A 22376-nucleotide genomic window follows, 5' to 3' on the forward strand; every position below is an offset into this window, starting at 1 on the left:
CGACACAGATGTTCGACACTTAAACAACTGAATTCGATGAAACACATTAAAACTGAGGGAAATACACATCTAATCAATTACTTACAAAATAGTATAATTATATTGATTCGTGATGTATTTTGTAGTTCTGACCTGCATGCACAATTCTAAAACATTCCTATGAATCACAGAAAGGCCTAAAACCTAAAAGCCTGCCTAATAAACTTGACAAAAAACACCCGGCAAATAACCCTATAAAAACTAAATAAAATCACGTGCTTTTAATGGTTTGTAGTGTAAATTGAGTGACAGAGCCGGCTGGCCACATGTACATAACATGTGCTGTTTTGCAGTGAACTTACATCCTCCGTCATTTGCAAATTCATCCCTGTTTAGAGAGCGTACACTCCTTTTCCACTGGTAGTCACATTGGAATTGCTTCAGTCATTATTTGCACTTGGAGGATTTATACATTCTGTTTACAATTCTTTTCTTCAAATCCTTTTTCTTTGTCTAGCCTGGATCCTAAATCAGCAGCTACCATTAAAAAAGAATCAAATTTAGTTTTCACAATTAACGAAAACAAAATTCATTACTTGCACTCTCCATCGTTTACTCTTCATCATCCCTTGTTGTTTCTTGAACACCTAGAAATCATTAAAGGCAACACGATATCATCGTCAATATTTTCACTTGTGCGTGGATCTATTTCTGCTTCAAGATTCGATTTGTCTACTGGTGCCCTTTAAACGTCCAAAATTTCGAAGCCTTCAATGGTTTACAAGTTTAATTGAGCTGTTCTGACTTGATGTACTGCGGATCAAATCCAACCACGGCAGTACAACAAGTCAACAGATGAACTGAATAGAAAGGAAGAGTCAGAGTGTACTAGGGATGTAACGGTGGAAAAAAGTGAAAGAGGGGGGAATACCTTTTTTTCGCCATGACTACCATGACGATGATTGCACTGATTTTCCCCTTCCTTTTTTCTCACAGCACGCTGCTCATAGTGAGATCGCTTTCGTCTGAAAAGCGGAACGGAAAGCGACTCCTAGGTGTATTTATTGAGGAGGTGAATTATTAGCGCGTTTGCCGGGCGCCATCATTGAGTATTGTTATGTCAAATCGCATACAATTTTCTATACCCTCCTCCAGCCCTTCCCGATTTTAATACCGGAGCCCCCAGTATTGTTATGTCAAGTCGTGAAATGTCAATTTGCTCTGAAGCACTTCACCTCCTAATATCCATACACCTTGAGCGACTCGCATCATATGTCAACCCGATTTTCCGTGCTGAAATTGTCATCCGGGATAGAGCTCATTTTGACAGAAGTGTTCGCCCTATGGGAAAATGACAGTTACTGCGAGTGGGACACTTTTGTAACACCAGTGTCACGTCGGTTTGTCGGTGGTATAAGTGCAATTGCTACATTTAAACAAGTTTTACTAATTTCTACCGCTTTATAAACCTACTTAAAGGAATCCTGGTGCAAACACCAACAAAATGCAATTCGAAATACTCATTACACGGCTTGAGCAAAGGCCTGATACAGCAAAAGATTCGTGAAAGGAAAACAAACGGAATTTTGGAAACAATTTTCAAACGATTTGAAAGCAGCAGGGCCACCAGAAAAATGTGTTAAAGAATGGATAATGGTTAGATTGTATATGTTGTGAATTTTTTTATTTTTTTTTCAAAAGGAACTAACAAATATTTAAAATTTTCTGGTGTGGAAAACTGTAAATATGTCAAGCTCCAAAGTCCCACTTTCACCGCTTGAAGAAAGAATTGCAACAATGTTATGCTACCAACAACAGGATGAGAGGCATTTGAGGGATCATTATGGCGTAGAAAATATCGACCCAAATGCCCGAAATGTTCGCAACTTCAACGACGGAATCGAGAGCGACATTTATGAACAGCAGCCATATTACAAGCCAAAGCAAACAACAGAAAAACTACCTGTGAACCCAGCACCACACTGCTCAATAGAGGAGAGCGATGAAGAAATTCCGCAACAACCACCCCAGAAAAAGCTAAAGCAACGCTCTGATAAATTAACCAATATGGCAGAAAGGCAAACAGATATATTATAAGAAACACAAAAACTCACCGAGAAAATCGTTAAATCTAATCAGGAAATATTACAAGCAATAACCAGTTTGGGTGATATCATAAAACAAAGCCAGTGCAATTGTGCATGTAGATGCGAACAACGTGAGAGCTTTTAAAACTCAATCATTTTAGTTACTCTTTACATAAGTTAGTTTTCGTAATGGTATCGCAAGCTATAGTTAATTAGTTAATTAGCTATACAAAACGGATGATATTTTTTATGCTTAAATGTTTTTAAAACAAAATAATTTATTTTTTGAATTTCTTACAAGTTTTTAAGTAACATTAGATTTTAAGTAATACGACGATATGAATTAAAATCAAGAGAATTAAAAGGTGAATTTTATGCCCTAGTTTGAATGCAATGAAGAGTATTTGTTTAAAAGTTTACCCGATAATTTATACACATATTGTGTAGCGCACAACACACATTAATAATTTTAAGGCATTTTACTGCTGTATGCAAAAGCTCTCTCTGCCCGGAAAGACATCGGAATCGACTTTTCAACACTCCGATCGTTCTTTCTATTATAATTCTAGCAGCAGTGTGGAGCGTATTAAACTCAGCTTCAGCTGAATTTGCAGTCGCATTTCTACATGGCACAATCAACCAATCTGCCCTAGGGTAAGCGGAATCTCCTGTAAATCATCAAAAATGTATTTAGTTAAGTTCGTATTTTATGCTGAACATTTGCTCTTTTTACCTGATATTTTGAAGCCTGTTTCGAGATTACGATGTTTTATTGAGCAGAATCTTCCAACTGGACTTCTATTCCAAACGTGAGAATCGTGGCTTGCTCCGCCATATTTTGCGTTAACGAATCCAATTATCTGTGTATCATCACATACCTGCAATACAGCAATGATTTCATAAATACATTTTGAAAATGTCGTGTTTGCCACCGGCACGTAGAAATCTTTCCCAACACTTTGCTGAAAACTGCCCTCAGCAAAAAATCGTAAAACGGCTGCTAGCTTTTGTTCTGGAGTGATACCATGAGACCGCAATGGAGATATTTCATCCTTAATCTCCCAGATAATCTCCTCAAATATCGCAGGTGATACACGATAATCTCTGATGAACCTAGAATATACATAGGTTATTTTTCAGTTTGTTTACCTTATAAGATATTTATTACTTATTATAAGGCAGGTTCAACACATTTCTCTGAATTCTAAGATGTCTGCGGTATCTTTGCTCATTCCTTTTATCTTCTTGACGCTCCTCATCAATTAACATAATTAAAGGTATCATGGCAGCGTTAACGAAACTTTGTTTTTTTTAAGATTAAAGTGAAATTAAAGTGAAAATGAAAGTGTTTGAAACACGTTACAAACTGGTTGAAGCTACTATGACGTGATGTTTTTACGAATAACAAAGCACATTGACATTTACAGACACAATGTTAAAAGCTTACGTCAAGCGACAAAGTACGTAATATTGATACAGGCTGGATGATGTTAAAAAATGACAGTTGTGTTCAAGAAAAATTAAATTTTAATTTGACATTCAGGAAACATTCATAAACTTCATAAACTTCAAAACGAGTTCAAATATAACTCAAAATCCTTTTGGCCATCTTGGATGATATTTAATAGTAAAAGGCCCTTGAAAATCATCCTACAATTATTATTACAAGAAACATAAAAACATTTCATCTAACTTTCAAGAATCAAACAACTATTATCTTATAATGAGCAGACCGATTCATCATTTTAAACACATTCTAATCTAAAGGCCTCGGGCCAAAAACTCGAGACGAAATCTAAAAACTCTTCTTCTTCTAAAAAATCCTAAATGCTGAAAAATGTATGGATATGACAGATCGGGAAAGTTGCCGTTGACACTTTGTATATGGATTTGACAGTACACAGAATTCCACGGCCGCGAAATTCCAGTCAGTGTATTTTTGACCTTACGTCAACAAGATTGTAAATCACCACCGAACACACAAAATCACTGTTTTTTAAAAAAAGCGAAATCTTGTGAATACTTTTCTCCAAACGAAAATGGATACTCTTTTATTCAGGTAAAAGGATTGATTTCCGCGGAGGCGGTAACGCGTATAAGGCCCAACACATATGTACTGGAATTTTGCGTTAGCGTTATTCCGTCTGCTGTCAAACCTATGCACAAACTGTCATCGGCAATTTTTTCAATCTGCCATATCCATATATTTATCAGCAGTCGTAATTTCCCGGCAGTGAAATTCTGGCCCATGTATTTTTGGCAAAACAGTTCCGTAAAGATATCCAGCATGAGTATCTCTGAGTTTCTCAAAGACTCTATAAAAATAAACAAAAAATAATCTCTGTGTTTCTGCGATAGCGCGTTCGAATGACATTACATTTTTATGATTAGATTGTTATCCACCCGTGGAAACGCGCGTCGTGTATTTTAGGCCTAACATAAAATTCATACAGAGTAATACCTTGTTTACAAAACATGAGACATTTATAAAAGAATAAAAGAGTTTATTGAGCCTTTAAATCCGTGTTTTTCAAGTATTCGGCCTTGTTATCTGATGAAATTTTATAAAACGCCAAAAATAAACAATTTTTCAAACTACATTACAAAAAGTGATAGATGGCCCAATCTCTTTAAATGAATTAAAGACAAGACCTTGTTTTGCCATGTTTTCGAGCAGGTACTCGAATCTAATTCTAGCTTTTAGGCTAACCGTAACAATAGACGATGCGCAATCTCAGATTGCGCATATATTTATCTGTCAAACGGGTCGGTTTGATATATTTATCTGTCAAAAAAAAATATATATCTCGGACATATAATCTTGAAAATTTATGCGCAATCTTGGCGCAATCTGAAAATGTATGGAAATGACGTTAATAGCTCAGGGTTGGCTACGCGAAATGACTTATGTTTTGATAAAACGAATATATGCGCAATCTGAGATTGCGCCACCGACAAACCGACGTGACACTGGTGTTACAAAAGTGTCCCACTCGCAGTAACTGTCATTTTCCCATAGGGCGAACACTTCTGTCAAAATGAGCTCTATCCCGGATGACAATTTTAGCACGGAAAATCGGGTTGACATTTGATGCAAGTCGCTTTCCGTTCCGCTTTTCAGACGAAAGCGATCTCACTATGAGCAGCGTGCTGTGAGAGAAAAGGAAGGGGAAAATCAGTGCAATCATCGTCATGGTAGTCATTGTGAAAAAAAGGTATTCCCCTCTTTTACTTTTTTCCACCGTTACATCCCTAGTACACTCTGACTCTTCCTTTCTATTCAAGTTCATCTGTTGACTTGTTGTACTGCCGTGGTTGGATTTGATCCGCAGTACATCAAGTCAGAACAGCTCTATTAAACATGTAAACCATTGAAGGCTCGAAATTTGGGTTGAACGTTGAACCATCGAAATTTGGGTCGTTGAAAAGGCACTAGTAGACGCATCGAACCTTGGAGCAGAAATAGATCCACGCACAAGTGAAAATATTGACGATGATATCGTGTTGCCTTTGATGATTGCATGGTGTTCAAGAAACAACAAGGAATGATGAAGAGCAAACGATGGAGAGTGCAAGTAATGAATTTTGTTTTCGTGAATTGTGGAAACTAAATTTGATTCTTTTTGAATGGAAGCTGCTGATTTAGGATCCAAGCTAGACAAAGAAAAAGGATTTGAAGAAAAGAATTGAAAACAGAACGTATAAATCCTCCAAGTGCAAATTATGACTAAAGCAATTTCAATATGGAAAACTACCAGTGGAAAAGCAGTGTACGCTCTCTAAGCATGGATGAATTTGAAAATAACGGAGGATGTAAGAACACTGCAAAACAGCACATGTTATGTACATGTGGCCAGCCGGCTCTGTCACTCAATTTACACTACAAACCATTAAAAGCACGTGATTTTATTTAGCTTTTTTAGGGTTCATTGCCACGTGTAATTTTCAAGCTTATAAGGCAGGCTTTTAGGCTTTAGGCCTTTCTGTGATTCATAGGAATGTTTTAGAATTGTGCATGCAGGTCAAAACTACAAAATACATCACGAATCAATACAATTATATTAATTTTTAATGTAATTGATTAGATGTGTATTTCCTTCAGTTTTAATGTGTATTTAGTTGTTGAAGCGTCGAACATCTGGGTCGGCCAGGGGCCCCAAAAATGGCACCTACCATCCGCTCACAAGTAAAATTGCTACTCAATCCTTCTCTGGTTAGGATATTTTATACAATCCCCTGCTAGACGCTTCAACCAAGCCTCTACATTTGTGTGACCGCTTAGGGCCTCCATTCGTCTTAATCCGCCACTGCTAACAATCACCCACAATCCAAAAGATGGCCTTTCATGAAATATTGGAAGGTATTGCGGCCCAGCCGCACTCGTTTTCTTTGCCATTATTTTCGCTTTTTGTACCATTATTTTCCGTTTTAAATTTGACTCGATGCGTATTCTCTTTAAGTATTTTCAATCCATGTATTCCTCTTGATTTTCAACGTTAATGGTTATCGCACAACTGGGTATCTTCTTCATCGTTAAACGCTGCTTCATGTTTTGTTGATGCCTGTGACGGAGAAAGAATCACCCTCTGCAATTTAAAAACGTTTTCTAACATGGACAACAGCACTCTGTTGGGTGTTTTACACTTACCTAGAGGCTGTAAATCAACTATTAGTTAGGTAAGATGTTCATCATCAAATGTAGACCGCGGTCAATTATTGCACGGTTTAAAAAAGTAAACAATTCGTTAATGATCCAATGTTCTCCTCAAACCACAACACAATGGCGGCTCGATGTGGAGAAGATATTTTTACTCACTCCAAAATCCGACCTCATCATGATTTCATCATGTGAGCGGCTGTTGCTTGATCATCTCATTAGAGCAATCATCGGCGATAGATCTGCTCACCATTCAAACAAAATCATCTCGCCTCAGCGAGGGGAAAAAACAAGCATGCTCAGTACGCAGGAAGAAACGATGATAGCCTCTCAGTATGGAATGAAGCTGCTGTCATTGAGCTCGCCATAGTGAGAGCAGGCTGGATTGTCATTTGGGATTCCCCGCGATCTTAGCAACCACTGCTTAGATGTAAACAGCTTTTTAACGTACAAAATGGGAAGGAAGTGTGAAGCAAGTTTTTGTTCGAATAATTATGCAAAAAAACGGGTAAATCTTTCTATGCGTTTCCAAACCAAAAGGAAAGATGTGAGAAATGGATAAAATATTGCCAGTCTGGAGAATTGGAGGAGATATATATAAAAGGAGGATATCAAGCATTGCAAAATAAAAGATTATGTTCTGATCATTTCACGTACGATGCGCTGGTAGATGCAAAAAGAACTGATAAAGGGTAAATATAATAAATAACTCTACACGTTAACCAGACTAAAATCAATTTTAATAGGCTGAACATGGTTGCAATCCCATCTGTCGAATTCGTGCTAAGAGATCTCCAGTACAAGGAAATGGAAATATTTGGAGAATGTGAATCGATGCCCTCTGAAAGCATAATCTATAGACCTTCGAGCACAACCGAAATTGTCACTACAATCGATAAGGGAAATGACATGATGATGGCATTTGAAACAGGACATGCTAGAGGAGACCATCTGGTGAGGGCTGAATCTACCGTAGAACGCGTCGTGAGTTCTGATTATGACTGTGCAAGTATCGCAAACGTTGAACAGGAACTTAGTGTAGTCATCGAAACGTACAATAGAAAAGATGGAGAAATAAAACATATGATGGATAATTGCAGTCAAACTGACGAAAATAGAATTCAACAACTCCTGATCACCATTAAGACACTGAAAAATAAGCTACGAACCTTAGAAAGAAGCAACAAGAGACGGTTATGTTCTATGGAGAAAAGTAAACGCAAAATTAGAATATTGAACCAAGACCTTAAACGATGCCGAAAACGAATAAGACTTGATGATTACCTACTACAGCGGCTGAAGCAAAATGTAGTAATGCATGACAGCTTGCAAAACTCAATTAAAATAAAGAGAGCGCGGCGGTTTAGCAAGCAACTGAAAAGGTTTGCAGTATCGCTGTATTTAAGTGGCCCTCGTACGTATCAAATGGTCCAAAGATCAAAAGTGTTGTGCTTACCAACCAAAAGAACCATCAAACGATGGACCAGTGAAGTAAGCTTCGAACCTGGTTTAAACACTACAATCCTGAAGGCAATGAAACAGAAGTGTTGTAATTTAAGTGAGATTGAAAGAAATGTTGTACTTGCCATAGACGGTATGAAAATTAAAGCTGCCTTGAGCTACTGTGCAAAAGCGGACAAATTTCATGGCTTTCCGGATGATGGCTTGAAGAAACGAAACGAGCACAATAGGTCTTCGATATTGGCAACAGAAGCCATAACCGTCATGGTGCGTGGCATGTTTAAACCGTTTAAGCAGGTATGAGTTTGTTTTTTTAAGAATCCCTCTTAGTTTAAAGAATGATTCTCGGGTTTTTGAGAAACCCCAGACTGGTATTGCCATCGGTTACGTCTTGAAAATAATAAAATTTTACCATATTCTAACATCAGATTTTAAAATATCCTAAATTGTTTTTTGTTCATAGGGCTTAGGATATTTCATCACCCATAATACGTTAGGAAGCTGCAATCAATTGAAGATAATTAAGAATACCGTTCGTGCAATTAGGGAAGCTGGATTAAATCCTTTGGTTTTGACAATGGATCAATATGCAACAAATATCAAAATGGCCAAAGAAGCAGGAGCTACCATTGAGAAGCCTTTTTTCTTAGTTGATGGCATTCCAATATTTATTTGGTGGGATCCTCCCCATTTAACTAAAAGCACACGAAACATGATTAAAAAACACAATGCAGTGTTCAACAACAATATAGCTAGTTTTTCGGATATTGAGAAACTCTACGAAATTGATTCCTTTTCCAATCCAAGACTCGTACCGAAATTGACCGAAAAACACATAAAAGTTCCTCCATTTTCACCCATGAATGTCTCCCTAGCTACTAGAACACACAACACTCAATCCGTAGCTACAGGAATTCGATATTATGTCCGCACAAGTGAACTTCCAACCCGAGCTTTGCAAAGTGTCAAGTTTATTGAAATGCATGACAAACTATTTGATGTATTTAATAGTAAAAGCAAGATTTGTTCAGCTAAGGTATAGTAATTATGTAACAGCTACATAATTAAAAAAATTAACTCTTATCAAATATTTCCATAACCATTGAAAGGAGCTTTGTTAGAAGGCTCTCAACACTGGGCTTTTCTGAACGATGCCAAATCAATATTGAACAAGTTGTTTTACACAAAAAAAATCCTGCTTTGATCGTACAAAGGTATTGTACATAAATTTATTCAAAACCATGTTCTAACGCACTAAGTCTTTTACAGGCAAAAGAAGAATCAAAACATCTAACCGCCGTACAACGAAAGCCAAATTATATTCGAGGATTTTTGAGTGATATAAACTGCCTCAAGCTCCTCTGGGATCATCTACAAGATGTTTTTCATGCAGAGTATTTATGTACCAACCCGTTATGTCAAGATTTTTTGGAAAATTTGTTTTCCGATATTCGACGAAAATGTGGAAGCAATGATTCCCCTGACGCACTGCAATTCGGCACCGCTTTCAAATACGCAGCTATTGAAGCTAGCTTTAAATCATGTCACGGCGTAAATTGTGAACCAGACAACACATCTAATTTGGTTACTTACCAGGACTACAAACAAACAAACGTTTCTGAAAAAAAAAATACTCCACATACCTCAAAATAATTCTTCCTCCATTGGATACATCGAAGCCACTGGAAATAACGACTAGAGAACTCAACGGACTGTTATATGTAGTTGGAGCATCAGCCCGTAGGTTGCCTCATAAGAAATGTGTCCACAATTTAGTGCAAGAAAGAAACATCGAAACCAGAAAGGATGATGCATACCAATTTATCAAGCTGCAGCAACTAGCGACCTCAAATTTCTTGAATTTACCCAACAAGAAACTGTTCGATATTGGAGTGCTTTGCTTTGTAGCTTTCAATCAAAATTTTTCCAAATATTTGAGCAAAAACAAAGAGGGTGTTAAAACAAGGCTCAAGCGCTACATCAATTATGATCTTTTTGACGATGGTTTATGTCAGTCATGTTTCATGTTATTGATTGATAAAATATTCAATACGTTCATACAGGGATTTCTAAAAAAAACTAAAGCTCAACAAGTTTCCAAAATAAGCATTAAAACCTTCAAGAGAAATCGAAAGGCGGGGCGAATGTGTTTACCGCTATAAATGTTATTAATGTGTTTTGTTATGTTGTTATTAGTTTTTTTTATTTTAAGAATACATGCCGGAAATTTCCATATACCAACAAAAATTAATTTATAAAAAATATAAAGTTAAAACATCATAAAATCCTCTGAGTGTTTGACAATATCTATGAACATTTTCGATTGATTTTTTTACTATTTTTGACTTCTATCGCAAACACCGATTACGAATGATTTATCTGTTTTATGTTGGTTGTTTTATGTTATCAATCTCGAAAAAAGCAATTAGTAATATTAATAACAATAATATCAATAACGATTGTCGGTGCTACAGTTGTTAAGAGATGCACGAAATTTGTGTATACAATCAGCGAGAAGATTCAAACAGTTAACTGTGATTTCAAAACGTATGGCTGTTTCTCGTATGTGTCAATGCAGAATAGTAAGCGAATCATTCTAGAGATGGCGCTAGTGTTTAACGCCAGGACTCCACAGCCCGCTGCGCAAAGCGATCGAAAACTTCTCTAACTCAAAATGCAAACATATTTCACAACTCATGGCTGTGCAATATTTCGCATTCAGAATTGTTGCAAATTTATAAATGAAATATTTCAAAATTTCCAATGCTGAAATTTTAGTATTGAAATATTTCTTCGATCGGAATCCAAGCGTTTTCCCTGACATTTCTGCTCGCTTTTTCAATCGCTTTTGGCGGAAAGCGATCGAAAATCCGAGCTACAAAACTGCTCGATTTTGTCGTGCGGGAGAGCATAACACGGAGCGCAACATCCCGCACGACAAAATCGAGCAGTTTTGTAGCTCGGATTTTCGATCGCTTTCCGCCAAAAGCGATTGAAAAAGCGAGCAGAAATGTCAGGGAAAACGCTTGGATTCCGATCGAAGAAATATTTCAATCCTAAAATTGCAGCGCTGAAACATTCGAAATATTTCATGTATAAATTTGCAACAATTTTGAATGCGAAATATTTCACAGCCATGGGCTGTGAAATATGTTTGCAGTTTGAGTTTGAGAAGTTTTCGATCGCTTTGCGCAGCGGGATAACAACTGACAGCTGCCAAACGCTTCAGAAAACGCTTTATTGCTGGTATCATATTTTGAACATCCTTAGTAGGCCACTCATTGCTCGTAGAAAAATTACCAGCCTACTGCGATGACCGAAAGTTAATGAAACGCTTTACCTCCTTTCCCAAGCGTTTTGGGAAGCGTTTGGCAGCTGTCAGTTGTTATGTTGCGCTCCCCCGCACGACAAAATCGAGCAGTTTTGTAGCTCGGATTTTCGATCGCTTTGCGCCAAAAGCGATCGAAAAAGCGAGCAGAAATGTCAGGGAAAACGCTTGGATTCCGATCGAAGAAATATTTCAATACTAAAATTTCAGCATTGGAAATTTTGAAATATTTCATTTATAAATTTGCAACAATTCTGAATGCGAAATATTGCACAGCCATGAGTTGTGAAATATGTTTGCATTTTGAGTTAGAGAAGTTTTCGATCGCTTTGCGCAGCGGGGAAGTTTTCGATCGCTTTGCGCAGCGGGCCGTGTTATGCTCTGTGGAGTCCTGGCGTAACGTATTTTCATTTGAAATAAGGAGACCAAGGTGTTATAAATGACAAGGTGAAGTTGTTCAGAGCAAAATGACATTTCTCGACTTGACATTTCTCTTCCGGGGGCTCGGGTGTAAAAATCGGGGAGGGCTTGTGCGGGGTAATGAAATTTGTATGCAGAGAGTGACAGATGTCCCCCACAATGTCGCCCAGCAAAAGCGATAAAAATCAACCTTCTAAATACATTATCCTTGTAAGGAGACAACTTTTGAAGCTCATTTTGTTCGAAGTGTCATGTCGGTTTGTCGGTGATTGCGCATCGTGTATTAATACGGTAATATTTTCTAGGCTGAAAATCGCAGGCTACTTGATTGTGTGGTTTTGTATGGATTGTTTACATGATTTCAGCTTCCAACTGTCAAATTCCATACAAAAAACTGACTAGAATTGTGAAGGCCCCCAATATCTGGCCTGCTTTGGAGAAAACTCTCTCACAAGGCACCGAAGTACCTGGTATGCAAAGGTTTTCCGTTGCTAAAATGTACAATGTTGGATATTTCATACGATTTTCTTGTCACCATGATAGAGGATCTTGTTCCATTGCAATTGGATTTACCTTTAAGTTACAAATTAATTTTGTCTTCCGCAAGTTCCCTAAGAGTATAAGATGTTTCCAATTCAGAATGACAGACTATGTCACCATATACAGTGAACCCTCTCTTATTTGAGAGGCGATGGGACTGTCGAATAAGAGGGGTTTTCAAATTACAGAGGTGGAAGGTGAATGAAAGGTCCATCCAAACAAGAAAGAGACAGAACATTTAGTATGCAGCCTTAACTGTTGCTATAGGAACAGGATTGCCAATTTGAGCATACATCATTCAATAACCATGGCAACACAATACACAAATAAGAGGGGCAAAGATTTCAGAGGTTTTCCAAATTAGAGGAACAAAAATGTACTGGAAATCAAGGGACTGTGCAAAATGTTCAAATAAGAGAGGTTTTTCAAATTGGAGAGGTGTCAAATAAGAGAGGGATCACTGTAATATGTTTGCATTATTATTAGATTTAAAAGCATCCTCTCTTACCGATATTTGTTTGCTCTCCTGAAGGGGAAGCATATCCGTTAGTATCAAATCATGTGTTTTTTTAGTTTATCGGGTTCATTCTGAAATGCTTCATCTTCATCGCACGTAGATCTAGGAACAATGCTGTCCAAATATGATGGTTATCTCTATACACTTTAAGTTTTTCTTCTGTGTTTTCAACTAGTAAAGATATCAAAGTCTTTGCTATTGAACAACGAATTAGTCCCAGAAGTAAAGTTGAAGTTTTACGCAATAATACATTAGCTAATAAGCCAACTTGTGAAAGGGTCGTATGTTTCTCCGCCGAAACTAATTTAGTAGCATGCAAAATATTTAAGTGCCTAGAATGATTGCTCGATAATTACCCAATCAGTGGGTGACAAGTGGGTTTTCATTTTTAAGCTATCTACGCACGAAAGAATGGGTATTTTATTTTTAATGAATCTATCCATCATGTCAAATGACGAGTTCCATCTAGTTGGGACATTTTTTTTTAGTTTAAGTATTTCATGATTATTTTTTTTTTTTTTTTTTGAGTTGTAGCAAGCATTTCTGATGCTATATTACTTTTTTTAAAATACATGACTACTCGTGTAACTTCATCAACTGTTGTAAGGATAGACTTTTCTATTGAGTTTCGTACTATCAGATTTAGATTATGCGCAATACAAGGTATACGTGGGAAATTTAAATTATTGGTAGCTGCTATCATATTTTTAGCGCTGTCGGTCACTATGACAACTACTCCTTTTTCCTATTTCAATTTTTTTTAAACTTCGGTGATCCACGAGGCGATCTGAGAACCTGTATGCGACCCTTTAAATTCAGAGCATTTAAGAAGTTTTGAATGCAATTTAAGACTCTCATCTATGTAATGGGCAGTAAGTGCATGAAAGCTAATGTTATTCATGTTTGACAAACCATCAGACGTCAATGCAATAGTTTTGCTGATCCTACATTTTTTTTTAACTTTTTCCATCTCTTCATTATACACACTTGGCAATAATGCATTGGATATCGTCTTCCTGCTAGGAAGTGTGTAATTAGGATTAAGTGTATGCAAGAATTTTTGGAATTCTTTACTCTCGACAATTGTAAACGGAAGACATTCCTTAGTTATAAAATCTAAAAGCATCCTATCAAGCTGCCTTTTTGTATCCTGACTCACTGGTTTATGCAAATAATTATAAAAAGAGTTCGTTGAAGATGGAATACTTACTTCGCCTTTATTATCCAAGCATGAACCGGATGCTGGGGTTTCATTCGATGCAGAAGCATTAGCTATATCATTTGGGGAGTTTCGCTGTGGCTGGTTTAGATAAGGCACTGTTGGATGTTTGGTGAATAAGTGACGCTTCAAATTTGAAGTAGTAATTTTCGAAAAGCTTAATACTGTCAGGCAATACTTGCATTTTGGCGCCTTTTTCCACCATTTTAAAATGATACACAACTCTAAGAGCTTCAAGAACATTTCCACGTTTTTAACAGCGATTATGCACTTGGCCTATCTGCTCTCTGGTCGACAGAAGTTTGTCAAATCTGAGCAAAGACGCAAAATAGACGCAAAAATGTCACCAATATTCTTAACACTTACCTATACCATGTCATACACAATATCATACACGCTCAATATAATAAGCTGTGTACCTCTGGGTCAAAATGATGAAATCAGTTAAGTTGTGTACGTACGATTTCCACACCAAAAGAACACTATCGATCCCGTTCGAACGCGTTCGATTCAATTGTATAGGTGCAACTTCCACACCAACAGAACTCGTATCGAACATTGACGAATCCGTTCGAACGCGTTCGATGAATTCAATCGTATAGATACGATTTCTACACCAAGAGAACACTGATCGAAAACTGATGGATCAATAAATTTTTAGCTGTCAGTAAATTGTCTTTTGAAATCAATTGCAACTTTTCAAAAGTCTATAGCGCTCACCCTAAATTATATGCTGCTGGTAAGAAATCAATGACGACGATTTAATGTAAAACCCTTTAATAGTTCTCGCAAAGTTCGTTAGTGCTTGTTCCTGACTGTTCCTGCTTGGTACTTTCGGTGCTGTTGGTGCGTACCAGCACATTCCTGTAGTTGCTGTATTCTTGCTCGTTTCCGGGAAACGGACCATCAAAGTCCCCAAGCCAGCATCCCCTCGGTTGGTGAGTATAACAAGTCACAGGTAAGGAAGGTTGTAGGGACAAGTGAAGCAATTTTTACCAGCCACCACAGTGCCGGTCACTCCTTACCGCAAACAAGTAAGAATGGGGAACATGAGGACGATGTGGATAAGTTTGCCGGCTTCGTTGATGTTGTTTTTTTTCGAAAACCACCTTAATTCAGTTCGACACTGCACTGGAAAATGCAAATGATTACCGAACAGCTCGAAGACGAACTCAACGAATTTGTCACAAAACCGTCTGCATCAATTGTTCCTGCCGTGAAGCTTCGAGTAGACACAATGGCAGAGAAATACAATGGTCTCCAAGAACAGTTATATGATAGCAAAAATTATAGTAATGAAGATAAGCAACGCGATCGAAAGTATAACTATATAGAAAATTAACAAATGCGTTGGAAGAGGCTATTTGCGAAGTCAATAATAAACCATCTGTATCTACATCTTTAACAGAAGTTTAACCTACTTCAGTTATAGTGCAGCAATATCCGCTTCCTGCATCGCTTCCCTCTTTTAACGGGAGTTATGAAGCCTGGCCAAAATTCAAGGCAATGTTTCTTGACATCATAAAAAGAAGCAGTGACAGTGATGCAGTTAAAATTCATCATTTACATTTAGATAAAGCGCTAGTGGGCCAAGCATCAGGCACATTAAATGCACATTTGACAACAACCATTACCTTCGATCATGCTTGGAAATTTGTGTAAGCCCGATTTGACAACCCAAGAGTAATAGTGGATGAACTCATTAACCGTCAACTCTACAACCGGATACCCGGGTATGATTTCGATTTTTAATCTTTAATAACTTTTTACAGAGAAGTCGCAGCGACAAAAATTGTTCATGTATCTTTAGACTTTTTTATTCTCTTTATTTTCGTGCAAAAAACATAATTTTTAAAAAAAACCCTTATCCCTTACCTCTACAACCGGCATACCCGGGTATCCCATACATTTTGTATGGGGAATGAAAGATTTTTTTGTTAAAACTTTAATAACTCCTGTTCTAGCCGTAGGAGTTACATTAAATTTGAAGAGAAAGTGTATAAATTATTATTCTTTGCCTTTGTTTAGTTGATATAATTTTAAAAATTCTTTTGATTTTTTTATCCTTCAACTGATGATCACTCAGGCGGTAGAGAACCTCGGATTGCAGATAAACGAGGCAAAGACCAAACTGATGATGGGAACATCAGCGGGCCTACCAATAAATAATCAGAATCCACGTAGGCGTGATGTACAGATAGGTGAACGCACTTATGAAGTCTTCCCACAATTCACCTATCTGGGGTCTAAGGTTAGCAACGACAACAGCATGGAAGCTGAGTTGCACGCAAGGATCCTGGCTGCCAACCGGTCTTTCTACAGCCTGAAAAATCAGTTCACCTCAAAGAACTTGTCGGGACGGACGAAGCTGGAACTATATAGTACCTGTATAGTTCCGGTACTCACATACGCCTCTGAGACATGGACACTGTCCAAATCTGACGAAACCCTCTTAGCCGCGTTCGAGAGGAAGATGCTCAGAAGGATACTAGGCCCCGTATGTGTCGAAGGACAATGGAGGAGCAGCGATAATGACGAGCTTTACGAGATGTACGGCGACTTCACTGTCGTACAGCGTATCAAGCTCGCCAGGCTCCGGTGGGCTGGCCATGTTGTACGCATGGAAACGAACGACCCAGCCCGAAAAGTTTTTTTAGGCCGTCCACAAGCGTGGAGGCGTCCGCCATTAAGGCAGGGATAACGGACTGGCAGACGAAGGCGCGAGATCGTGAGCGGTTTCGGACACTCCTGAGGCAGGCTAAGACCTTCTCCCTATGTCTACTTCTCCCTATGACATGGAAATAACAGGACCTAAGAATAAGCCAAAAATGATCGACGACTACAACAAATTGAAAGGCGGTGTCGACAATATAGACAAGAATTTCTCAGAAAATATTACAAAAAGAAAAACCAATAGGTGGCCACTGGCTTTTTTTACAATATGTTAGATGTAGAAGCTTTTGCTGCATTCGTATTGTACAAAGAAAATAATCCTCAGTATAACACGTCCACAAACAAGAGACGTATGTTCCTTCAACAACTGTGTGAACAATTGGCAATGCCAGAAATAGAAATTCAATCAGATAATATACAAATTTTGCGTCACTTCGGGCCACGTAGTGGTTATGAAAGGAGAGCCTATAAAATCACCAGTTACTAATGAAACAATGACTCCAACTAAACGGTACGCTAGTGGTAGGGTTAAGCACACCGGGACTTGTTTCCTTTGTGTTAAAAAAAGGGTCTACTAAAAAAGTTTGTGATGAATGTAAGAAACCAGTTTGTGGAAATCACTCCAAAATTATAACAAAGTGTGATTATTGTGGAGACTGAAATCAAATCAAAATTAATTTTCTTACTCTTTTTTCTTTTGTTGAATGTAAATTAAGCTGATATATTCATAATTAATTTAATTTAATTTAAGTATATTTCCTGCGTTTGAACTACACGTTAAAAAAGTTGAAAATAAAACATGATTAATGCCATAATAATAATGTCATAATATATGCAGTATTATTGACTTGTTATTGGTACCAAAACCAGTAATCATTAGTTTAAGGTTATATAAAAATTATTAAATGAATTTTTAAAATTCTACCAATAACACGATGTCAAATTTCATTCAAAAACTACGATTAGAACAGAAGCTATTAAAATTTTAGCACAATAAAGTTGAATCCCCCATACATAATGTATGGGATACCCGGGTATGCCGGTCGTAGAGATGAAGGTGTAAATTTGGTCATTGACACAACGGTTAAGGGACTGCTCAACATGCTACTCGATCGCAGTGAATCTCCTTAAAATGTGCACACACTACATTAATGGGATGAAAAACATAAACAAGGAACCTGGCAAGCTGATAACTAACTACCTGTTGACATCACGATTTGATCCTTATACGCGTAAATTATGGGAAAGAACATTTTCTCATCATGACTTTCCCGATCTTGAAAAACATTAAGGCCGAGGGACACTGTCGGTACACTGGTGCGTACTCGCTAGAGTATTTAAATTTTCACTAGCGCATCTGGCGACGACCAGCGCAAGCTAGATGTCGATGTAATTTATGTGTCAAAATTGTTCACACTTGGTGTTAACGCCAGGGTTAACACAAAGCAGACTCGACATGCTGTGTGTGATGACAACACATCAGTCAAAGCGCGGTATGATCATAAGATTTATATAGATTTGATGTGTGCGCTGCAAGCCAACGAAAATGAGCGTGGGCTCAACACTGGACAGATGCCGCGTGTTTTTTTGACAGATGAACAGAAGACAACAGCGAAAGGGTGAAAACCAAGTGAATAAATCGACTTTAAGAAAACGGAGAAAGGCACACATTTAGTAGCAGTTATTTATACTAAATACCAGAAATTCCGAATCCGTATCCTACGCAATTGGGTAAAATTATAGCCTCCTAGACCCAAAACGTTTTTTGACAGGTAAATTATATCAACCTCTAGCTTCCACCAGCCGCCGCTAGATAGCGTACGCGCTCAAAAAAATTAAGGCCGGGGGACATTGCCCGTACTCGCTAGTGTAATTTTTATTTTCACTAGCGCATCTGGCGACGACCAGCGCAAGCTAGATGTCGGTATAATTTATGTGTCAAAATTATTCATACTTACAGTCAGTCCAAAAAGTATTCGTCTAGTTGAATATTTTTCAGAAAAAGGCGAATTATGACCCCAAAATGCATGGGGTGGTAAAAGTAATCACGGGGTTTGATAAATGGACTATTAATACACACGTACTGCTAAAAATAAGCTTTAAAATAGTGCAATAACAACTAAATTATTTAAAAAACTTAAAAAAGTCATTTGATTGGTGCGCAAAAAGTATTCGTCTATCAGACTTTTGGCGTAATAAGCGTAGGAAAACAAAGGTTATGGAATCAAAAAATGTCCTGATCTTGTTTCTTATTCCATTTACGACTATTGATGACTACTTGCACACCGCAAGAACTCATTTGAACCTTTAAAAAGGCGTATTTTTGATCCACTCATCCTACAAGACTTGTTCCAATTATTCTCTGGTAGAAAAATGGCATTTCCGCACTACGTGGCCAAGTTCCATTGAAAAAATGGCAACTGATATGTTATTGAGAGTCTACTAATTCATTTTCATCAGTTTGGTGTCAGCTGGTTTGGTGTTTCGGGCAAATGACAATGCTCTGTATGTTCTCCAGCTCGACTGTTCTTGAAACATTTGATACATTTTAAGTAAAATTTCTGAGAACTTGGACTCAAAGTACTTAAAAACGTCATGAATATGTTTCTCCATCTTGTCTCCTATCAATTTGAATCATTTTTTTAGCTCAACTTTCCTCACGGAGTCCTAGTATCATGACATCATAGTGCTACCGTTACACGAGATTTTGCTGCTGCTTTCGCTATCTTAGTAGACTGTTTTCGCTATGGTAGACGTCGGCTGTATGACCTTGGCGATTTAAACATGTTTTAAAATGTTAGTAGAGCCCAATTTGAAATAAATTCCTGAATTATTTGATGCACCTTAACAGATTTGGCCACTTTCTGTGTACGGTATTATTCAAACAAAACATGTTTGTAACAACTCACTCATTCAAGCTATTACATGACCAGCTACGATGAAATGCAGCATGACCCATCAACCAAATGTGACCCATCTCTTTTCCTGATCTTATTTATTGGCCATCACAAAATGCACTGATTCCTTGGTAAAATTTAATTTTTTTGGACATTAAACCGCTTCTTTCGTTAGATTAACCGTGAAGGATGGCTGCTTACATGGCAGTTTGGCACACAATTAGTGTCAGAAAAATGGCCAAACTCTGATCAAATGAAGGAACGAGGCCTCCCACACATTTTGTAACCTTCAAAAATAGGTAGGATAGGTTATGCATAAGTTAAAGATACGATTTTCGCCATCATGCTCCAATCATTTAACTCCCCCGCCTTTAGTGCCTCTCTGACCGCTTGAAGTGCAATTGAAACAACAGAAATGCATTATTTTAGAAGGAAGTCACCAGCAGATTGATAAGAATAAATTTAATTCACGTCTACGTAGTGTTTGTCCAGCGTAAATAATTAAAAAGCTAGATGGACGAATACTTTTTGCGCGCCCATAAAACAACTTTTTTTAGTTTTTATGTATTTTGGTTGCTATTGCACTCTTTAAATGCTTATTTTTTGGCAAAACATGTGTATTGATGGCCCCTTTATCAAACCTCATCATTACTTTTATCGCTCCATACGTATTCCGGCCATAATTCGCCTTTTTCTGTAAAATATTCAGCTAGACGAATACTTTTTGGACTGACTGTATATTCGACCTCAGGACCCGCCGATTAAATCAGTCGGTAGATATACCGAATGCACCATACGTCCCAGGTAGTTTCTTAGAGACAATTTCCGGGATCAATGGTGTATGTTGCACGACGGAACTGTTCTGAGGTACGAATCAGCCTCCATAGAAGGGTGTGAATTGATGATTCACGGGCATCGGTTTACACAGCAGCGTCCAAAGAAGAAGAAGAAGAAGAAGAAGCAGAAGTGTTTCAAATTAGAAAAAGTGTAGTAAAATGACAAATGCTTCAAATAAATAGCAAACATTAAAATACAATGTATTTGCAGTAGAGCAAACAACCAGCGTATGCATTGTTGAAATATTAGAGAGGCCCGTTCAGATAAAAACTTATAACCACAGTGCATCTCTCTCTCTTTTGTTGGCCTGCTCATGATAGAGCACGTCGATGTGACATGGCCCGGTCAACTAAAATTCTCCAGGATACTCGGTCCCTAGCTGCAGCGAGTTGATTCTCCGAAGGTGAAATGAGCTCATAGCGTCGTACAGTTTTACCCTGGCTATGCTATCGTATGCGGCTTTGAAGTCAATGAAGAGATGGTATTTGTCGTTTCTGTATTCAGCCATCTTCTCCAAGATCTTCCGTATGGTGGTTGATTTTCCGTTTCGGAATCCTCTTTGATAGTTTCCGACTAACTCTTCGACGTGCGGGGCAAGACGATCCTATAGGATCAGGGAGAATATTTTAAAGGCGGTATTCAACACCGTAATACCCCTGTAGTTGTTGCAGTCCAACCTGTCTCCCTTCTTGTATATGGGGTAAATGATGCCGAGATTCCAATCACAAGGCATCGATTCGCTATCCCACAGCTCAGTAAAAATTTGATGAATCTCGTTTTCTGGTTGTACACCTCCATTCTTGACCAGTTCAGATGCAATTCCGTCGGAGCTGGGTGCCGTGTTATTTTTCAGTTGACGAATAGCCTTTTGTGTTTCTTCTATCCTAGGTGGCAGTAGTGTTAATTATTATTAACGACCGATTCGATCGCAAGGTGTTGTTCCCAGTAATTATCGATAGAAGGCGACACGGCCCGCGTTTAGTGTGGTCAACGTTCAACGCTGATCGGGCCGAGTATTCCCGAACGCTTACGATCGGAGCTGCAGGAGAGAACAAAGTTCATTCTTTCTCCTAACCCCGAGACAAGCGACGGATTTTTAGCTTCGCAAATAAAAATATCGATGCTTAAAAAACGCTTGATTTTATAAAAACAATTTACTTGGGCTGAAAGAAAGAATCCTGTTGCAGTGTATAACATTCTAAAAATCCTAGCTCGTCTATAATCATTAAACTCTTTCTTACTTTCACATGTTGCCAGTCTAGAAAGTTTCCTGAGGTAATTCGGATTCGCTGTGTAGCAGAGCAGGGTAAGAAACAAGGCAAAAATGGTTCCTGAGGCAATTCGGAATCACTATGCTGGAGTTAAAGATGAAAAAAGAGACAAAGTGAGGAAATGTGCAGTGAAAATAGTTTGTGTGTGTGCTTACATTAGAGCTACGGATTAAGGACATCGTGTCGTTTTCTTGTACATCTCACCCGTTGCCGGCGATGTAATAGTTCTTGAGGAAATTCGGAATAAGGCCGTGCTGAAGTGAAGTAAAGTAGAAGAAGTGACACTAAAAGGAACCACATTCGTAGTGTTGTAGAAGCATACTTAAAATATTTACACTTTGTTCTATTAGTGAAGTATATTTAATATTTGTGTTAATGTTAGTGAGAATATTAATGCTAGTCATGGCAATTTGCTCAGCGAGAAGTGAACCGCCATTCTTGTCCACAAAGAAAAGCAATAAGACAGGGGTGGGCAACCTAACAGGGCAGA

At 38.0% G+C, this 22376-nt stretch overlaps 1 protein-coding gene across 1 annotated transcript; it reads right to left on the reverse strand.

The window, feature by feature from the left end:
* Positions 1-1665: 1665 nt before the first annotated feature.
* Positions 1666-5435, reverse strand: LOC133391733 (uncharacterized). Its single transcript, XM_061647768.1, has 3 exons — positions 3235-5435; positions 2800-3179; positions 1666-2734 (listed from the first exon to the last, which is right to left on the reverse strand). Exons 1-3 carry the CDS (start codon positions 3348-3350, stop codon positions 2475-2477), a joined length of 756 nt encoding a protein of 251 aa, XP_061503752.1. The 5' UTR covers positions 3351-5435; the 3' UTR covers positions 1666-2474.
* Between the last annotated feature and the right edge of the window lie 16941 nt (positions 5436-22376).

Source organism: Anopheles gambiae, chromosome 2 (genome assembly GCF_943734735.2).
Source record: "Anopheles gambiae chromosome 2, idAnoGambNW_F1_1, whole genome shotgun sequence".
Lineage (NCBI taxonomy): Eukaryota > Metazoa > Arthropoda > Insecta > Diptera > Culicidae > Anopheles > Anopheles gambiae.

Coding starts and splice junctions, on each gene's coding strand:
- LOC133391733 (XM_061647768.1), bottom strand. CDS start 3,350: ATGATACCTTTAATTATGTTAATTGATGAGGAGCGTCAAGAAGATAAA. Junction 3,180..3,234: donor TTGAACCTGCCTTATAATAA/GTAATAAATATC, acceptor TGTATATTCTAG/GTTCATCAGAGATTATCGTG. Junction 2,735..2,799: donor AACAGGCTTCAAAATATCAG/GTAAAAAGAGCA, acceptor GATGATTTACAG/GAGATTCCGCTTACCCTAGG.